The sequence below is a fragment of the Mesoplodon densirostris genome, chromosome 13 (assembly GCF_025265405.1).
Source record: "Mesoplodon densirostris isolate mMesDen1 chromosome 13, mMesDen1 primary haplotype, whole genome shotgun sequence".
Taxonomy (NCBI): Eukaryota; Metazoa; Chordata; class Mammalia; order Artiodactyla; family Ziphiidae; genus Mesoplodon; species Mesoplodon densirostris.
The window spans coordinates 59,145,275-59,167,106 of record NC_082673.1 but is presented as its reverse complement, the minus strand read 5'-3'; the positions used below and the strand labels follow the sequence as shown (position 1 = coordinate 59,167,106).

General features: G+C 41.3%; 1 protein-coding gene across 1 annotated transcript in view; it reads right to left on the bottom strand.

Annotated features, from left to right (window-relative positions):
- GRHL2 (grainyhead like transcription factor 2) overlaps nucleotides 1-14,723 on the bottom strand; it is a 115,205-nt gene extending 100,482 nt beyond the window's left edge. Inside the window, exons 1-3 of the mRNA XM_060116037.1 lie at nucleotides 14,535-14,723; nucleotides 6,646-6,713; nucleotides 1,879-2,272 (exon numbers count right to left, since the gene is read on the bottom strand). Coding sequence (XP_059972020.1) covers nucleotides 1,879-2,272; nucleotides 6,646-6,713; nucleotides 14,535-14,702 — 630 coding nt within the window. The 5' untranslated portion in view covers nucleotides 14,703-14,723. The remainder of the gene's footprint in view (nucleotides 1-1,878; nucleotides 2,273-6,645; nucleotides 6,714-14,534) is intronic.
- Nucleotides 14,724-21,832: the final 7,109 nt, after the last annotated feature.

Here is a 21,832-nt window from a genome sequence, read left to right as displayed (position 1 = left end):
TGATGCTGGAACACTGGATAGCAATGTGGGAAAAAAATGGGACTCAACCCTTCTCTAACACCAGATATAAAAATTATCTCCAGGGCTTCCCTGGTGGTGCAGTGGTTGCGAGTCCGCCTGCCGATGCAGGGGACACGGGTTCGTGCCCCGGTCCGGGAAGATCCCACATGCCGCAGAGCGGCTGAGCCCGCAGCCTGTGTGTCCGCAGCGGGAGAGGCCACAACATGAGAGGCCAGCGTATCCCCCCCGCCAAAAAAAAAAAAAATCTCCAAGTGGATCATAAACCTACACGTGAGATGTAAAACTATTAAATGTCTAGAAAAAAAACAAGAGAAATCTTTGTGACATTAGGTTAGGCCAAGACTTCTTAAACTGTACATCAAAAGCATAAACTCTAAGAGGAAAATATTGATTAACTGGACTTCATCAAGATTAAATATTGTTGCTGTTTGAAAAACATAGTTAAGAAAATAAAGCGGCTATCAAACTGCAAAACTGATAAAGGGCTACACTATTTAAGGATCTCTTACAACTTAATAAAAGGAAGACAAATAACCCAATTTAAAAACTGGGCAAATTATTTGAACAGACATTTCGCAAAAGAAGTTATAGGAATGGTCAAATAAACACACGGAATAATATTCAACATCACTAGACACCAGAGAAATGCAATTTTAAACCACAATGAGACACAATCACATACGCAGTAAAACGACTACAGTTAAAAAGACAGACAATATCAAGTTTGGGCAAGGATATGGAAAAGGGGAACCCTCATGTATTGCTGGTGAGAATGAAAATGTTCCAGCCACCTTGAAACACTGTCAGCAGTGTTTCACATACATTTACCACATGACCCAGCAAGTGTAGTTCTAGGTATTTACACAAGACAAATGAAAGCATATGTCCACAGCAGCATTATTCATAATAGCCAAAACCTAGAAGCCAAAACCTAGAAGCAACCAAATGTCCACCAACTGCTGAATAAATTCTGATACATGCTTACCATGGAATACTACTCAGCAATTTTAGAAACAAATTATTAATACAAGCAATAACAGATGAATCTCAAAAAGATTCTGCTAAATGAAAGAAGACAACATACAAGACTCTATACTCTACCATTCCATTTATATGAAATTTTAGAAAAAGCAAAAGTATAGTGACAGAAGGCAGATTAGTGTCTGCTGTGAGCAAGAGGAGAGGGGAGGGCTTCAAATTCAAACTTTTAGGATGAGGAAACTTTCCACTGATTCTGATGTTGGTTACACCATTGTAAACAATTACCAAAATTTTCAAACGTGTGAATTTAAAACAAACAAGCAAGCAAAGACCATTGCTTCTGTAAGTTCTTTGGGCACACGAGAAGAATACATAGAATCTATTTGTAAGGTACAAAGTACACATACATGTACACACTTGATTATTGATAATACTAATTCTTTCTTGAGTATTCAATCAGCCAAGGTCTTTAAAGAGTTATATTGTTTTAAAAAATGATGGACAGGCAACATCTCTGGCTACCATTTAGAAAGTTACAAACTAGAAGAGGTCAAACTGAAAACTTTACAAACTAGGAAATTTCCACGCAAACAGCCCTTTGTTCTTCAAAACTATTTAATTTTAAGACTAAAACTAAAACCACTCAAGGAATCTGTCATCTAAGAGGCAGAAAATATTCCTCCACACACCTAGGCCAATGGTCTAATAAAACCCGTTTATGAAGAAAGATGCAGACATGTTTAAAAAAAAAAAAACAAACAAAACCTTAAACTCACAGTTGAATTCACTCATCCCACTTAAAAAGCAAACAGAGAAAACAAGTTAGGTGGTTTGGGGTTTCAGTTCCAGCTGCTGATGTAAGAGCCAGGGACTCACCTCTGTGTTTCCGTCTTTGAAGCTCTCGCTGTAAGTACTGTCCGGGGTGCTGCGCTGATCATCCTTGAGGTAGGTGCTATGGCTGGCCACGGACGGCACGCCATACTGAGTCTGTTCAAAGATAACCACGCGTTGCTCGTCACCATCTCCCCGGGGATAGTGCACAGGTGGGGCCGTGAAAACCGGTGTGAAATCTTCGGCCTTCACCACTGTGATTCCCGCCATGGGGATGACGGCTGGGCTCTCAGAGACGTTCGTGCTATACTGTTCCCGTTTTGAATTCTCCAGGTGGTCTTGATTTAGGGAAAGGTTCACTGGAACAGTCTTTAGGACCTGCACTCGGTTTTCTCCTCCACTCAAACTACTCTGGGCTCCACTGGTGCCAAGACAGTTTCTGTGTGTTTAAACCCACACCCCGCAACAGAACACAATTAGAAACATCACCCTTCTGCAACTCCTAATAACTGAGGTAAGCAAGAATCAGTGGATGCTAATGCATTAGGGGGAAAGCTGATGGCAAACTTTACAATGGAATGCAACGAATCTTTGTATCACTAGAAGGAGGACAACTACCCATATGTGCCTCCTGGTATCATGCAATGAGCCCCACCTAGAAAGTGCTATTGCCCACCTCCCCTGAAACAGCTGACTCTAAATCAAGCAAGCCTTTACATCTAGCTTCCCGTTCTTAGGATATATGGGAGCTGGAAGAATAATTTAAATAACATTGAAAAGAAACAATCATACAAATCAGAATGTCACACATCTTACTGACCTGGTTTCTTCAATAAGTCAGAGGCATGAAAAAAGAAAGAAAAGTGGGAGACTTGTTCTAGGTTAAGAAACTTAAAAGACATAATCAAATAGGATTAGCAGATCTTGTCTGGATCCTGATCTAAAAAACCAAAAAGGCACTTATGAGGCAGTGGGATTTTTGAGACAACTGAATATGACCTGAGAGGTAGCGGATGTTAAGGAAGTACTGTTAACTCACCTAGATGTGATAATGATTTTGAGATTAGGTAATAAAATGTCTTTGTTTATTTAGAGATATAAATCAAAAGTTGTTAGAGGTGAAATGACATAAAGTAAGCCAGGAACTTATTTTGAATACTATTGCAATAAAAATTTTAAAGAAAGAAAGAAAGAAAGAAAAGGTCAAGTTTAAGTAGGTGTAACACAAAGTTATCAGTGCTGAACCTGGGGGATGGGACGGGTATCTGGGGGTTCATTATACCATCGTCTTTATTTATGGGTATGTTTGAAAGCTTTCAAAAGAAAACATTTTAGGTAGCTTTTTTTAAAAAAGGTGGGAGCAGGACAATAAGTTAAAGGAAGAGAGTGGGAAGAATATTTTTCACTCTTCTGCAGGCTAAACTCCTTGCAGCAAAAATAATATAATGAGAATTTATCATTAGAATATTTTCACTAAATTGAGAAATAACATCAGCTCATTGATGTCCTTAGCACGGAATTACTTTCAGGGCTTAAGGAAGTGGTGTAACTGGGCTTACGTAAGACAAGATCTCTCAGATCTCAGACCTCCCGTGCTACAAAGAGAAAGGAAAGGATTTAGAAGATTAATTCTTGCCAGGATAAGATGAAATACTTTCATCTATACTACAGGATTCTGGGAGAGAGCAGAAGCAAAGAAAAACTTCTTATGAAAAGAGCGTTATGGATAGAAAAGTCCTTGTGGTCAGTAAGATTTGAGGCCACCTCTTACTTATTTATAGATTATTCTGAATGACACAGAGACAAAATGCATGTTTTGCATGGAGCCCCGTCCCCAGTGTCTGTTTTTTTTTTAAACTAGCATGTGCTTTCTGGGGCTTACAGCCATCTCTCATCGAGAGAAATATTTGAATAAAATTGGTTCTTCCAAGAATTGAGCTCTCGTGGCTCCTCTCTGTAAAGGAAATCCACTCGCCTCTGAGCTTGCCTGTCTAACAGGACTCGGTATTTTTAGCTTTGATTTTTCAGATAAAACTTCAAAGTGAAGCTTGAGGAAAGAATGGCTCCAGATGAACAAAGCCAACAGAAAAATACCTGGACCTCTCTGAGTCAGTCACAGACCTGTAGAAATCATTCTAGAAACAAACCCTTTAAAGAATAAAATCATGAGTCTATAAACATTCTGGCTTTAAGTAATAACCTGCTTTCATGGCTATATCAATACAATGAATCTGTATCTAAGACACAGTGAAAATTCAGAAATTATGTTCAATCTGAATCCAGTAAGCTGATGATGCCAAAACCCAGACCACCCATTTATATCAGTATTTCCTAAACCTTGTTGTTGAGAACATTGCATAGAATGTTAATACATGTTCCTCAAAGAAAGGAGACCATGATAAAATCAGTATTAAAAAAAAAATTGCCTAAACAAGACCACCCTGGTGGGTCACAGTCATGAACACAGTAAAGGCCCCCAAGGGTTCCTCCACTTGTTTAATTGTAACCCAGAATTTCTCAAACTCATTTTATCCGGGACCCTTCTGTGGAGGAGTAACTACTAATACTTGTGGGTAATGTCCTGCTAGTTGGGTGTAGGACGGTTGGTCTACGTTCATTAGCTACCAAAGCAATTATCCACTTTCGGCAATTCTGGGCTTTGCACAAGCACGGTCTTACTGGCTTTGCCAAAATATTCAAAATTAATCAACTCCTCTACAGTTAGAGTCCACTTCAGTCCAAATTTCTTAAGTCTTTACTTCATGCAAAACACTTGGATTCTAAACAAGAAACACACGTCAAAATATTTTTGGTGTGCTTATAAACAAACTAATAGAGTTGTGCAAATCTAGTTGAATCGTCACTACTATGAGACGAGGGAACAACAGACTCGGCACCATCCCATAATGTGTAACTGTGCCTCTATAGAATAGCACCGACTTTAAAAGCTGATGTTGGAGAACTCTGGAAGTCATCCAAAAAATGGGTGATCAGAACAAAGTAAGAATTATTGTGAGATATACTGACTCACCTGCAATAGAATTTAAAATTGAACCAAACATTATAATGTGAGAAGAAAATGCAAGGCTAAGAATGGTTCATTGAAATATACTTTTAAAAAATTGGAGTCATGACATTGAGACTACTTTTCAAAGTGGCGACTTCTGTATACGAACATTTGTAATGATATCATGTCAGCACATGGCACCTTAATTCATGAGTACATTGCAGACCAAATGATATCCTTCCAAATTACGTTTAACTGGAAGTCTACTAAGTCATAATCGGTCCATACAAGGTGGTTTGTCTATTACCTCACTGCCAGTTTTTTTTTAAGGCACTCCATTGATATCACAAAAATGGCCTTTAAAATACAATGAGTGGCTATCAGTCTTTAATGTTGTTCTAAAAGATACTTTACCAAAACATGGGCTCTTTTGTCTATTATGATACATACAGAGCACACATCTTAGATTCGTTCCCCTCTCCACCTCCACCCCCCGCGCCTCCCCCAACTTTTCTGTGATTACTGGTATAGGACTTAGGAGACAGCGCTCACTTAGCCTGATAAATGCTGGCTGAATGGAGGAAAGGTATAGGACCTGAAGAGCATCAGCCTCTTTCTCCCTGTCATCACTGCTACGCACTAGTGCCCAGGGCCCCAAAGCAGCATAGAGCATCAGAAGATCCCTGTGGAACCACAAATCAGATGCAGACAGCCTTGATCTTCTGCTGGGGACGTGCCTTAGAGGTGATACACAGCACAGGGCCACTGATTGGTGGGATGGCCCCCACTGCTAGTCGTATGACAAGATCACAGTGTCACAAGCAGCTCCTATCAAGGCCAGGAAAGATTCTGACATGTGTTTTAGCAGGAGATTTCGTTTCTCCTGGCTTCATGTTTCCAAGTGGAAAAACCCCCAACAGAAAAGCACTGTGGCTTCTCCGTCCCTCTGCAGGGGAAGAGATGTATTTGATTGGTGAGTTTGGGAGAAGTAGCTGAGTAAGGTGGTTCAGACCCCTGTGGTTCCCTCTTTACGCCTGGATCATCTTGGCCAAAGAAAGGGGACACTCCAGGCACCACGGCCATGCCATCAGTGGCCTGTCCCTCCAGGGAGGCCTGAAGTCCTGCTTGGGACTGGATGAATAGCCATATCTAAGTCAGGACTGAAATGTCATAAATTGCTGGTTCAAAATCACGTTCTCTAATTTGCTTCATCAGAAATAAGATTGATTTTTTTTTCCTTTTTAATTTCAATCTGTCTGTTTCTTGTTTTTCAACTGGTTCTTAATTCAGGATTGAAGGAAAGGAGTATGATCTATGGTCTGCTAACATCTTTCCTGCCCCTGCACCCCAACAGTGTCCTCTGCCACCCATGGCTCCCTACCAGCTCCTCCCTGGACTGAGATCAGCCTGGCCTCCTTTCTCTCCTCCTTATCAAAGACGATCCTCAAATGTCTCACTCCCTCAAGGGCCTCATCGCAGTCATACAGCCATTGGACGGACAGAAAAGTTCACACCAGCAGTAGGCTATCTTGCCTGTATATCACCTCTAACTCTTGGGATTTGCAGCCTCCTTGGAAGATACTGATGGCCCTTTGCAGAATTGCAAAACCAAAAAATACAATTTTCTCTCCCGCCTGAGAGATCCAGTTTTGATCCAGACTCCAAAAACAGGTAGCAGACATTAAGCTTCTTGACTCCCATATCCTCTCAAGAACAAAAGTTATAGTTTAATACTATTGTTTTCAAAAAACATAGAAAAAGAGTTATTTGGGGAGTCAGGCATATTCCTGTATATATTATCATACCTTTTATCCTGGTCTTCTTGGCTGTCACTTGCTTTGCTTACAGACAGCAGCCTCTTGTCTCGAGGAACCTGAAAACATCACCAACCATCAGTCAGACTTACATAGATGCAACTGTGACCTTGTGCAGAGCTTGACACCAGCATAAGCAAAGAAAAGGAAATGGAACATTCTCCAGAGAATGGTGGCAAATTTGCAATGGCCAGGAGATGGTTAAAGGTAAGTAGGCTGATTGGCAATGACAGTAGACCAGACACAAAAGGTGATGATCAATGTAGGGCCACAGCAATCCTGATTCTGCTGACACTGGCAACTCTCTCTCGCTGGACCTGAGCACCTTCTGAGCCCTTCCCACCTTGGTTGGGAGTGGATGAGGGGAAAGGGTAAGAGGATCTGTGCTCTGCAGCAGACAGAAAACATCTTGGAGCTACAACAGGTATCCCGTTAAGGAACAGGGACTGACCCTCCACTCTGATGAGAGACTCCAGGTGCTGACATGCAGGGGGGCAAACTGGGTAGGGGGCTGCACTGTCCAGTGAGGGAGCAACATCTAATACCTGGGCCAGCCTTTACCTACCCTCCCTAGCTCTTGAACTGGCTTCCACCCTTCTTCTTCTAATGCACTTTTATTATTAACTTCACAACCACAATGCCAACATATTACCTGAAAGATTATTGAAAAAGTGCTACTTGAGGGCTTCCCTGGTGGCACAGTGGTTGAAAGTCCGTCTGCTGATGCAGGGGACACGGGTTCGTGCCCCGGTCTGGGAAGATCCCACGTGCCACGGAGCGGCTGGGCCCATGAGCCATGGCCACTGAGCCTGCACGTCGCGGAGCCTGTGCTCCGCGACAGGAGAGGCCACAACAGTGAGAGGCGTGCGTACCGCAAAAAAAAAAAAAAAAAAAAAAAAAAAAAAGTGCTACTTGAGAGAAGGGATACCCCTACCAGCTGTGTTTCTGAACATCATCTGACTGCCCTACCGCATTAAGGATCATTTATCTATCTCTACCATAGTTCTCAAACACACAAATAGTGGGTTTAGATTTGTTTGGCTGGTTGGATGTTTTGGGTTTTTTTGTTTTTGTTTTTGATTTTGTTTTTTCCTAAATCTCCAGATCTTTCTTCTAGCCAAACACCTTTGCACTCAAAACACAGCCTTCACTATTTTGACATAAGAGAGCGTTTATGAGAAGCATCTCTCTTCTGGATTCCGGACTAGCAATCCTCATGGACAGTTTCCACCCACCTGAATATGTATGCAAGCCCAGCTAGCTGGGCAAGGGAGGCAACATAGCAGGGTGGCTAAGAGTCCAGGCCTAGACCTGACTGTTTGGCTTCAAATCTCAGCTCTACCACTTACTAATTCTGCCTCAGTTTCCTCAGCTGTAAAACAGGCATAATGGTAGTCCTATACCTCACAGGGTGTTTAGTAAAATTAAATGAGTTAATTTTTTTAAAGCCACTTGGAGTGTCTGGGAATTTATAAGCATTTGTTAAATAAAAATAAAGTAAATCAATTGTCCTTCACTCACATGTCAATGATGAGGGTCTACAATGTAGCAGGCATTACTAAGTGCTAGAAAGAAATGAAATGAATAAAACATAGCTCCTATCATCTACTGAAAACGACAGATAAACATAAAATTTTAATACCCAGCACACCCATGTTCATAGCAGCATTATTCACAATAGCCAAAAAGTGGAAATGACCCAAATGTCCATCCATCTACAGATGAATGGATAAACAAAATGTGATATATACATACAATGGGATATTATTCAGCCTTAAAGATGAAATTTTGATACATGCTATAATATGGATGAAGCTTGAAGACATTACACTAAAACCCATGTGACTCAAATCCATCAACTTCCCTGTGGATGCCTGCCTCCTGGTTCAGCCCCCGACATCTCTTACCTGAGCTACGGCATCAGCCTAACTGGTCTCTCCTCTCCTTCACTTAACCCCTGCAAATCCATTTGGGATCCATTAAGAAGATCCAGAGTGATCTTTAAGTCTGACCCCACTACGCTCTTACTTAAAACTCTTCAATGCTTCCCGTTATTCTCAGGAACATGGCCTCCAAAAACTCTTCTGCCTCAACTTGGGCCACCCCCATCACTGCTGTGTGTACAGCCACACTGCATCTCTGACCATGCAATGCTCCTTCTTGCAGCAGAGCCATCACACAGTCCTCTCTGCCTGCAACGTACCCCAGTCCCCTGCCCCACCCTACCCATGCCTTCTCTAAGCTAACTTGTGAGCTTACTTCGAGAACCATCTAAATGTCCATATCCAAGATTAGACTAGTCTCCATGAGTGTCCACCTTGTGCATGGTTATGTCCCAAGCGCCTGGAATGTAGCAGGCCCTCACTAAATTCTTGTTGAAAGAATGACTGAATCAATCAAAATGGCCTGCAAAAAGCAGAATCAAAGAAATAGAAGAAATAGGGATTCCAAACACTAAAACGTATTAGTAACTCCCGAAGACTCCTGGAAGGGAACATTAGTGTTGCTAAGATGCACTGATGCCAGCTCTGAGCCCCTTGCTCCGTCTGTAGTATTCGTCACAATGTGACAAAGGGAAACCTTTGGGTTTGCTCCCATCTGGGCCACCGTGAACCATTTTTACCTTTGGCTTCCCAAAGACTGTCCTTCTTAGAGAAACTGGGACCTCTGAACTCAGGCCCCTTTCTCAAGTCTAGACCCACAATACTGTCTATCAGACATCCCTACCTAGACATCCTACAAGCGCATCAAACTCAACATACAATTATCCTTTTCCCCAAAGCCCTTCTTCTGTACTCCGCCTTCGTTAATCTGAGAATCAGATTAGATTTTATGATCCTAATTATAGGGTTCTCCCGCCAAATCTCACACACACACACACACACACACACACACAATCAGTTGCCAGCTTTTTTTTTTTTGCGGTATGTGGGCCTCTCACTGCTGTGGCCTCTCCTGTTGCGGAGCACAGGCTCCGGACACGCAGGCTCAGCGGCCATGGCTCACGGGCCCAGCTGCTCCGCGGCATGTGGGATCTTCCCGGACCAGGGCACGAACCCATGTCCCCTGCATCGGCAGGTGGACTCTCAACCACTGCACCACCAGGGAAGCCCCAGTTGCCAGCTTTTATTCAAACAAATACTCAGTGATTTCTTGAACATACTGCTTTGTCTCTATGAAGTATGGCTGACTAAACAGAGTGGCTGATTTAGGGAGAACCTCACAAATGCTGACCCAGGGAACAGCTACCATCATGTCTTACTTTAGGGCTTCATCATTTTTTATCTGGACTATTGCAACGAACTGTTCACTGGATTCTCTGCTCATAACCCACCTCCCTGCTGCTGCTGCTGTTGCTGTAATATGTATAAATCATTTCTCCAATCTACCAGGCTTACGTTCAAAATCCTTCAGCGATGGAGAAAATGATGCCAAATAATATGATAGAAAAATTACAGGAAATTTCACTTTCTTCTTTAAGCTTCCCTGCATTTTCTATAATGTATAAGCCAAAAATAAAAAGCCGATTTCAACAGCTTATGAATATTTCAACAGCTTATGAATATTTATTAAATCACTTATTCACTCATTCATCTAGATAATGTGAATTTAAATCATTAAAATACATAAAAACCAGGACTTCCCTGGTGGTGCAGTGGTTAGGAATCCATCTCCCAGTGCAGGGGACATGAGTTCAAGCCCTGGTCCAGGAAGATCCTGCATGCCTCAGAGCAACTAAGCCCGTGCACCACAACTACTGAACCTGCGCTCTAGAGCCCGTGAACCACAACTGCTGAGCCCGCGTGCCACAACTACTGAAGCCTATGCGCCTAGAGCCCGTGCTCCACAACAAGAGAAGCCACAGCAATGAGAAGCCCGCACACTGCAACGAAGAGTAGCCCCCGCTCACCGCAACTAGAGAAAGCCTTTGCGCAGCAACGAAGACCCAACGCAGCCAAAAAATAAATAAATGAATAAATAAATAAATTGAAGTATGGTTGATGTACAATGTTATATAAATTTCAGGTGTCCAACATAGAGATTCCCAATTTTAAAAGGTTATATTCCATTTATAGTTATTATAAAATATTGGCTATATTCCCTGCATTGTACAATATATCCTTGTAACTTATTTATTTTATACCTAGCAGCTTGTACCTCTTAATCCCCTCCCCCTATCTTGCCCCTCCCCCCCCTCCCCACTGGTAACCACTAGTTTATTCTCTACATACTTTTTCTTTTTTTTTTTTTTTTTTTGCGGTACGCAGGCTTCTCACTGTTGTGGCCTCTCCCGTTGCGGAGCACAGGCTCCAGACGCGCAGGCCCAGTGGCCATGGCTCACGGGCCCAGCCGCTCCGCGGCATGTGGGATCTTCCCGGACCAGGGCACGAACCCATGTCCCCTGCATCGGCAGGTGGACTCTCAACCACTGCGCCACCAGGGAAGCCCTGTTCTCTACATATTTAAGTCTGTTTCTGTTTTGTTATATTGACTAGTTTGTTTTCATTTTTTAGAGTGCACATATAAGTGATATCATACAGTGTTTGTCTTTCTCTGACATTTCACTTAGCATAATACCCTCCAAGTCCAACCATGATGTTGCAGGTGACAAAATTTCATTCTTTTTTATGGCTGAGTAGTACTCTATTGTATTTATATACCTCATCTTTATCCATTTGTCAGCTGATGGACACTTGGGTTGCTTCCATATCTTGGCTATTGTAAATAGTGCTGCTATGTACACTGGGGTGGATGTATCTTTTCAAATTAGTGTTTTCATTTTTTCCAGATATATATCCAGGAGTGGAACCTCTGGGTCATTTGGTGGTTCTATTTGTAGTTTTTTGAGAAACTGCCATACTGTCTTCCATAGTGGATGCACCAATTTGCATTCCCATCAACAGTATACAAGGGTTCCTTTTTCTCCACATCCTCAAATTGAGTTTTATGTAAACTCTCTACTCTGCATTTCAAAATATTTACAGAAAGCAGTATTTCAACTTTCCTCTAAATATTAAAAATGTGCAAGAGGAGAGGTAATCCAGGTACCATATTTACTAATACTTTATCCTCTGAACCTGTGGGAAATAAAACACGTTGCTTTCCTAAGTTACTAATGATTTTTGTTTCAAGGTGTGTTTCTCTTTTTCATTAATACAAAAGAATTGCCATCTAATACAGATACCTGAAATTATATCCATTTCACAGGAGTAAAATCTACTTTTAAAAAATAAGAAAAATATATTTTTTCAAAGTGTATCTTAATGTATTTCTTCAAAGTCTTATAAAAGCATTAACTAATGTATTTGTTTAACATAGTTATAAAAGTTACCAAAAAATGTTGTAATGACCCAAGTGATTAAATCACGGTCACTTTAATATGTTGCTAAATTTTAAAGATTGATAAAGGTATCAATTTTTCACAGCAGGGGAAGGAGGAGAGGGGACGAAGTGAGAGAGTGGCATGGACATATATACACTACCAAATGTAAAATGGATAGCTAGTGGGAAGCTGCTGCATAGCACAGGGAGATCAGCTCGGTGCTTTGTGACGACCTTGAGGGGTGGGATAGGGAGGGTGGGAGGGAGGCTCAAGAGGGAGGGGACATGGGGATATAAGTATACATATAGCTGCTTCACTTTGGTGTACAGCAGAAACTAACACAACATTGTAAAGCAATTATACTCCAATAAAGGTATTTTTTTAAAAGGTGTCAAGTTTTAACTATTTTTTATAACAAAGGAAAATTGCTTTGTGATTCCTTTCTAGGGATGAGACCATTTCTGAACATTACATATTAACACAAAAGTCCAATAATGCTGAACCCTCAAGAAATAGCCTATAACAGGAAGCAGTCTAACATGATAAGTTCTGTTTCTATACCATCCTCAATACATTCTGAAAATTTTGACTCCAAAACGTTTAGAATTCATCCTTGTGTTTTTCAAATAAGCTCCTTAGTCAAAAAGGATTAAAATATATAAAACAACCACAAACAAAGAAAAGAAGAAAGGAAAGCCTGCCAAGAAACCATCTTTGTTTTTAGGCTCATTTTTTTTCAGGCGATTCCTGTTCATTGTAGGAAACTGCCCTGCTTACATGAAATGGAGGTTAGACCCTAAAATATCCTTTCATCTGGACCCCAGTTCCCAAAGTTAAAGGCCGTTCTTGCTATGTCAGGAGCTGTGTTGGGAGTTGTACAGCTTCACAGGAGAGCTGTCGAAATCAGCCAACTCCAGCTCCGTTGGTAAAGGGGAAAAAAATCAGCCTAGACTGGCAAGGGTACCAGTAGAATGCCTTTCCTATATTTCTCCAGGACTTTCCAACCAAAAAAAATGCATTTATTTGAGTTAATAATATCCTCATTTAAAGTAGCCTGGATGGGCCAGCCTATCAGTTACTCATACCTTGTGTTTCATCTTAAATAAGCACAACTTGGCTTGGCTTTCACTCTTCTCCCCATGGAGGGAGCCCTCCTGAGTGTTTTAATAGAGAAAATGGGAAGAAGCTGGAAAAGGAATGAGTAATTTTAGAGAACTTTGGTGAAAGAAATAGGCCCGGGGTCCGTGCCAGAGTCAATGGTGGTGGGAGATCGTTGTAAAGCACAAAAACCCTGGTTTAGGAGAGACCCAGGGGACAACACAACTTGCAGAAGTGAGACCACTGGGAGGAAACAGGAACTGGGAAGCAGGAAGGAAACAGGAAGCTGAGACTGGTGCTTACCAAAAGAAAAATGATTCCTCTTGGGTGATTTTTCTCATGATGGAGGGAGAGGGGAAGAGGGGGATTTAGTTCTTATTCTAAAAATAGAGTTCACTGTGCCCAACCAGCAAAATAAACACGGCCATTCTCACCTTTGTGCCAATACCAGCATAAGCCCACAGTGTTTACAATCAAGTCAGGCAATAAATATCCTCATTCAGTAAATACCTGTTGATTTTTTACACTTCATTGGTTCTAAGGGAGCAGGTCATACCAGATATAGTCCTTTATAGTTGAGGCCAACCATTGTTTGTTGTTCGATTTCCTGAAATACTCCTATTTTGAAAGTAACTATGGCAGGTATTTTTGTAATGCAAGTGAATTACATTCACTTTGTTTTAAGGGTTTTTCAAAATAAATATTGAGTACTCATTGAAACAAATGGAGACAGTTAGATTTTGAAATTGCTACAAAAGCCTACCACTAAAGTATTCATTGGCATATTCCTTACAAAACTGAAAAATCTAGAAACCCTGATGTTTCTTATAAAATGGAGAATCTAAAAGCAACCTAGGGAGTTCCCTGGTGGTCCAGTGGTTAGGACTTGGTGTTTTCACTTCTGCTTTCACTGCCATGGGCCCGGTTCAATCCCTGGTCAGGGAACTAAGATCCTGCAAGCTGTGTGGCACAGCCAAAAAAATTAAATTAAAAAAAAAATTTTTTAAAGGTTCTCATTACTTAATTAAAAAATAAAATAAAATAAGAAAAGATAAAAGCAACCTAAATGCCGTAAAACTGAGCAATGACTAAATTATGGTATAGCCACACAATGTAATATTCTTTATTCACCAAAAATCATAAAGTAAAAATGGCAGCAAAGAAGGATTTGCAATAGGATATGAAGTAGAAATTAAACGTAGACAATATGTATGCTTGTAACCAGAGGGCACAGAAATAATTATCCTAAAATGGAAACTCCCTGGGGGGGCTGGTAAAGTCGTGCTTTATAGATGGGAAAGCAGAGACGTAATGAGAACAGGAAGAGGCTGAATTCCAGAGTGAGTGTGGCAACGCCATTCATTCTCTGGCCTGGGATGAAGAATCTGTCCCCTCTGCCCCCTAGAGCAGGGAGGTCCTGGAGGCAGAAAGTGGAGGGAGGCGGGGCTTCAGGTTCTACCTTGTAGTAGTCATACAGCAGGCCAAGGGCGGCAGCGCTGTCCTCATCACCGTTGATGCTCATCATGGCCTTGGTGGCCGCCGTCAGGGGGTTCTCCAAATACGACTTCCAGGCTTCATCCTCACTGGTGTAGGCTCTTCGGGTATTAAATGGAGGGTCACTGGGCATGGGCACTAAGGCCACCAGTCGTTTATTACTGTGAAAGCAAGAAAAACACGAGGTTCATTATCAAAGAAGTATTCCTTTGATATCCGCTAAAAAATACACATTATTTGGTTGATTTGTACTTCCCCAGAATGGAAGAGAGGGAAGATTAAGACTAAAGTGACTGCCCCATTGCATTGATAAAGCCACTGATTTATTTCTCTACTGCCCATGAGAAGTAATAATGGTCTTTCAAAGGTAGTACAGAAGTAGTGTAAGTTGGTTCCCTTCACACTTGGCTTTTCATATCCAATCATTTCAGGAGCCAAATCATTTTCTTTGATTATTCTTCATTAGTGAATATTCAAATGAAAAACTGAGAGGGAACAGGTTTCATTTAACTCTCTGAGTTCTAATGTATAAATGTGTACGATACATTAAATGTAATCAACATATTAATGGTTATTAAAACTATTTTATCCAGTTTAATTTGTACTATAATTGCTAGCAAATTATAGACCAATCCAAGTCCCTTAATTTCAAAAGGCAATAGAAGCTACTTTGCAAACAAGACGTATTGCAGATATGCTGCATAATTGGAATACGAAGCAACAGGAAAGAGACGAACTTTGTATATGAATCCTGTGTTGCCACGGGATCCTACTATATTTAAAGGACATAGAAGCTACAGGTTGTAAAAAATCATCATGGGGAGTGAGGAGGGCACCTGGAGAACCTTCAGTAGAGGCAAAAGGGGTTGGAGTCATTTGTCAGTCCTAACCAAGCCAAGCTCAGGTAAAGCAGCAATTGACTATCAAAGTGATTTCTTAAGGAGGATGCAATAATGACTTAAATACTCACAAACCATGACAGTCCTCAGCAGCTCCCCAGCCTTGTTCATTGAAATGAAACCAAAAAGTAACCATGAGACATTGTATTTCAGTAACACCTATGTCCACGCATAGTAACATGACACAGACAAGTAACAGGATTGCAAAGGCAACGTGTATACTGATCAGTGGAAATTCAGCCACCAAGAGCCTTCTGATGGTCATTCAGTCACAGACGTCCCTTTTTGCTGATATTTCTACAGGGCCTTCTGATAGTAGATGGTCTCCCCGTTCACTTTGTGATAGAAAACTGGCATGAACTCCCAGCAAAGGCTGTGCTGAGGGCCCTTTATGTGGAGGCATGGTGCCACACATTGGTGTAGGGTCAGAAAATGACACTGACACTGGTAACATATGTTTGGGGGTGGGGCGGGAAATCCACCCTGAGCAGAGTGGAGTTTCAGACGGTTTCCAGGCCCCTGGTTTGAACTTTGTGCCAGGGGCTTGGTGGAACTGATTGGGAAGAAAGAGAAAATGACCCAACTGTAAATTAATTGGATTAAAAGGTAAAATCAAGTTTCTGGAAGTAAACAGGAAAACCCTGGTAGAAGGCCTTTCTAACCATTAGGTAGTCTGGTGACATGGAACAGCACAGGCCCCGGAAGTGAGTCTTTGTTCACCACTTACAGGGGAGGAAAACTGCCTGAGGTTCGGTTTCTTTGCGCCTTAAATAAGGACAACACTATTTTTAGTTTCTTAAGGAACCTCCATACTGTTCTCCATAGTGGCTGCACCAATTTACATTCCCACCAACAGTGCAAGAGGGTTCCCTTCTCTCCACACCCTCTCCAGCATTTATTGTTTGTAGATTTTTTGATGATGGCCATTCTGACTGGTGTGAATGGATAACCAACAAGGACCTACTGTACAGCACAGGGAACTCTGCTCAATATTATATAACAACCTAATTGGGGAAAGAATTTGAAAAAGAATAAATACATGTATATGTATAACTGAATCACTTTGTTGTACAACTGAAACTAACACAACATTGTTAATCAGCTATACTCCAATATGAAATAAAAAGTTAAAAAAAAAAAAGACAGCAATGCCCACCCTACTTACCTCACAATGCGATTGTAAGAATGGAATAAAATAATGAATAAAATAGAGGTCTGTAAACTGCACATTGTTATACAATAACAGGTATTACTGTCACAGCACAGTTCTATATTCCCAAAAAGTTTGTGGGTATAGCAATTTTTGGTTATAATGCAGAAGTGCTAAAGATAATCATTAATCAAAGGGAGACTGAAGTTGTTCATTTAGCTATTTTGATTGAGAGCCCAATAGATGCCAGACACCATGCTATTTGTGGAGGATGCAATGGCAAATGACACAGGCACTTCCCCGTAGCCCAAGTAGCTTGCAGTCCAGTGGGGGAAAGAAAGCACCACTGTTGGGACTTCCCTGGTGGTGCAGTGGTTAAGAATCCGCCTACCAACGCAGGGGACATGGGTTGGTCACTGGTCCAGGAAGATCCCACATGCTGCGGAGTAGCTAAGCCCGTGTGCCACAACTACTGAGCCTGCGCTCTAGGGCCCATGTGCCGCAACTACTGAGCCCTCGTGCTGCAACTACTGAAGCCCATGTGCCTAGAGCCCGAGCTCTGCAACCAGAGAAGCCACCGCAATAAGAAGTCCATGCATTGCAACAAAGAATAGCCCCCGCTTGCCGCAACTAAAGAAAGCCCACGCATAGCAGTGAAGATCCAACGCAGTCAAAAAAGAAGAAGAAAAAAAGAAAGGACCGCTGTTACAAGAGCAATGAGTGTGAGAAATGAACAGTGTCATGAGTGAGGTTATATGACAGAGGGGACTAACCTAACCAGAGGATCAAGGAGGAAGCAAAGTTTTGACAAAGACCTGAAGGAAAGGCAGGAGTGTGCCGGTCAATGTTGAAATAGGCAGATGTGGGAAATATTTTTTTGGGGGGGTGGGGGGAAACATTTTTAAAGTAAAGAATATATTGGTGATGCAAAATAATGGAATTTTCTGACAAAAGGAGCACATTTGTATTCATTTTGGAGAGTCAACTAAAGAAATTTATGTATTTTATATACAGTGGAATATTACTCAGCCATAAAAAAAGAATGAAATAATGCCATTTGCAGCAACATGGATGGACCTAGAGATTATCATACTAAGTGAAGTAAGTCAGAAAGAGAAAGACAAATGCCATGTGATATCACTTATATGTGGAATCTAAAATATGACACAAATGAACTTATCTACAAAACAGAAACAGACTACAGACATAGAGAACAAACTTGTGGTTGCCAAGGGCAGGGGAGGTGGGGGAGGGTTGGATTGGGAGTTTGGAGTTAGCAGATGCAAACTAGTACATACAGAATGGATAAACAACAAGGTCTTACTGTATAGAACAGGGAACTATATTCAATATCCTGTGATAAACCATAATGGAAAAGAATATAAAATAGAATATATATATATATAACTGAATCACTTTGTTGTACAGTAGAAATTAACACAACATTGTACATCAACTATAATTCAGTGTAAAAAAAAAGAAATTTATGTACTTTGATTTAACAGTAAAATAGTACTTCCATGTTGTGGAAACTACTCATCACAGAGGATAGGGCTTGATTTAGAGACAGAATTTTGGTGGACTCCTAAGAATCTACAAGTGGAAGAAATGAAGTCTCTGGGAGGACCACGAAGGCAGAGGTGATGGGCCCACGTGTGGCAGCGCCACCACCACCCCTCTCAGTCATTTAGTAGGAGCCACCCTGGGTGCCCGGTCTGCAGCCTTCACTTAGAGGGAGAAATAGAGGAATCTGAACCCTAATTGTTGCCCATGAGCATCCAGGCATCATGCATACTTCCCAAAATGCTCAGTCCTACAGGAAAGAAGGGCTTTAAGTTATGTGCAGTGACCTCACCATTGAAAAAGATGGGGATTTTACTCTCTTTCTTACCTAAGAAAAGTTGGGAGGCGGGGGCGGGGGGTGGGGTTTAATTACAACACTGGCTAATTTCCAAAAGTTTAGCAGGAAGTGCCAGGGTGAAGGATAAAAGCCAACTCTTGATTTACACTAAGTAGTGCCCTGATTCACTTGAGAGATTTTTCTTAGAGTCTTCCTTCAAGTCCCTACTCCCTCCTGCTGAGTCTCCTGGATTGCTGATTTTATCTGTTCCCAGCATGAACGTTCACTCATAAATCTAGATTCATCAGCTTTTCCCCTATGATGAAATGGTTGATGAATCCTTACATGATCAATGGAGAAAAATATCCTGGGAAAGCACATCCTTACTAGCTGTTTCTGTTCACATTTTTGATGGCCAAAGGACTCTTATGCTCTTCCCTTTAACTGCATAATGACTTTGGATTTCTTGTTTTTTCATAGATTATAATCTCTCCGGTCCAGAGCACCGTTGAATAAAGCTTGGTTTAGTAAAAACAGAACCATCTCTCTGGTACACTGAGCAAAACTGTAGACTTGTAAAGAAAGGACAGTTTCACAGGACAGCTTTTACCAAAGTTTGGAACACTTTCTGAAGGTGAGTTTCATCACTGTTCTTTTGGAGTGGCAATTCTAATCCTGCTCTGGTCAGCTTTTTAAATATCCTTTCAGTAGCTTTAGGTATGGAATTTTCTGGGTTGCCTTGAACACAGAACACGTCAACTGTAAACTTGATCTCTGTTCTTCCTTGGAGGAAAGTTTAAATTAGCACCTGAGTATTCACAGCAAGGCTAAGGCTGTGTTAGATCACAAATATTTTTTTCTTTCGTTTGTTTCTTTAATCCGCTACTTCATTTTGTTGATGTTGGGAGAAAGATTAAGAGATGAGTCATCAGCTGAAGTAATGAAAGAGGTGGAGGAGTCATGCAGCTGAGATCATTACCAACAAGTCAAGAAAAGCTCCAGATCACTCTACCGCATGCCCTGGGGCATTAATAAGAGTCTAACAGAGGGAATGCTTTGCTGGGGAGAAGCATGTGAAACTTAGTACATAATGCCTTCACTTCCTAAAAATATGTGTAGTAATAGTCAACAAATCCAGACATAAATCCATTTCACTTGGGACCACAAAAAACCAGGACAGTGAAGTTTTCATGTCAACTTATCACTTTCAATCCATTTCTCATCATTCTTTTTTTTTTTTTAATAATTCCTAGAAGGGCATTAGTCTTTGAGGGGAGGGTTGTTTTGGGGTTTTTTTTGTCTTAATCTAGGGGGAGAATGGTTTTGGAGTTGAATAAACCTCAGTTTTAATCTCAGCTCTGTCAATTACTGAATTTAGATGAGGTAATTTAGTTCTTTGAGCTTGTTTCTTCCTCTGTATCATGATATCAGCCTTACGGTACTGTTCTAAAGGAATAACTCAGATATTTACATATGAAGAGCCTGGTACATTACAGATCTTCAATAAATAATAGTTATAAGTATTACTTCTCTTTAGAACTGATTCTATTAATGAGCTCTGATCAAAATCCAATAGACCTCCCTCAGTTCTTAATCTCCTTGGATTTTCTTGGCCATTTCTCACTTCTGTAAAATCTTTCCTTGCTTGGCTTCTAAGATCCTGTACAAGAGTGGTTCTCCTCAGTAGCCAAACACTCTTTTCTAATCTCTACTCTACCTCATCCTAGTCCTCTAACCCTCATCATTCCTGGGCCCTTTGCTCTTTTCTCTCCATTGTTGATTCGTACGGCTTTCATTGATCCTCTATCTTTTTTTTTTTAATTTATTTTATTTTTATTTTTGGCTGTGCTGGGTCTTCGTTGCTGCGCACAGGCTTTCTCTAGTTGCGGCGAGCGGGGGCTACTCTGTTGCAGTGCACAGGCTTCTCATTGATGTGGCTTCTCTTGTTGTGGAGCACGGGCTCTAGGCACACGGGCTCAGAAGTTGTGGCTCACGGGCTCTAGAGTGAAGCCTCCATAGTTGTGGCGCACGGGCTTAGTTGCTCTGCGGCATGTGGGATCTTCCCAGACCACGGATTGAACCCATGTCCCCTGCATTGGCAGGCGGATTCTTAACCACTGCACCACTAGGGAAGTCCCTGATCCTCTATCTTAATGACTAATAGATGGGTATCCCCTAAGAGCCAGTTCTGCCTTCTCCTTAGATGTCCTGTCGTCACCTTTAACTCAATCCAAAACTAAGGTAATCATCATTTCTCAATTGGGCACACCTCATCATCATCTGTCCCCAGTCATCCAGAGCCAAATCTTATGTACTGGTTTAAAATATAGACTCTGGAGCCAGACTGCCTGGGTGTAAATCCTGGCTGCACCACGTACTAGCTGTGTAACCCTGGACACGTTAATTAACCTTTCTGGGCATCAGCTTCCTCACCTGTAAAACTGAGATGTGCCCCCAAATGAACTTGACACGGTATACAAAAGGGAGGGGATATGGGAACATATGTATATGTATAACTGATTAAATTTGTTATAAAGCAAAAAATAAAAAATAAATTAAAAAAAAAAATTGACACGGTATAAAAGCCTCATGTGTGTTGGCTATTATACTCTCTCTTCATCCCTTATATGGAGTCAGTCACCATATCCATGATCACAGCTTTGGTCTTATCTCTTCATGCCTCCAACTGGTCTCTTTATCCTTCAACTTTCCCCTCTTCAATCCCTATTGAAGCCCTATGGAATCATCTTCAGAGATAATCATTTTCAAGAGTGTACTATGATTCTTTACCACCTGTAATGTCAAGTCCAAAATCCTCCATCTGATATTTAAGATTCTCCATTATGAGGCCCCTACATACTTCTCAAAATTTATTTCTTTCTACTTACTTAACATAAGGAGTTAAACCATTTATTTGCAGTACCCTAAAGAAGCCCATTCCTACGTCCATGCCTTTGCTCAGACTGTTTCCCTGCTTGAAATTCCCTTCCTGCTTCTCCCCATCTAAATTCTACTCTAATCAAAGTCCAGCTGCAAGATCCCATCTTCCAGAAAATACTCCCTGATTGTTTCTATTTGGGCTCTTAAGGGGTTCCCTATACTAAGGACTCCTACAGTATGTATATTATTTACTACATATATTCTACCATTTAATTTTTACTACATAAAGAATACTGACTATGGAAAGAAAACTGTCATTCAGCTGTCAGATCCACCAACTACACCAAGAAAGTAGCATTCATTACTCAAAAAGCCCAGCAGTCCCCAAACATAGTCCACAGTCTGTCCTGCACCACGTCCCTTACCTGCCTTGGATTCCCAACCTTCCTGGCTTCACTCAAAGATCTGCAAACCCCTCTTCTCCAGCTTTGCAT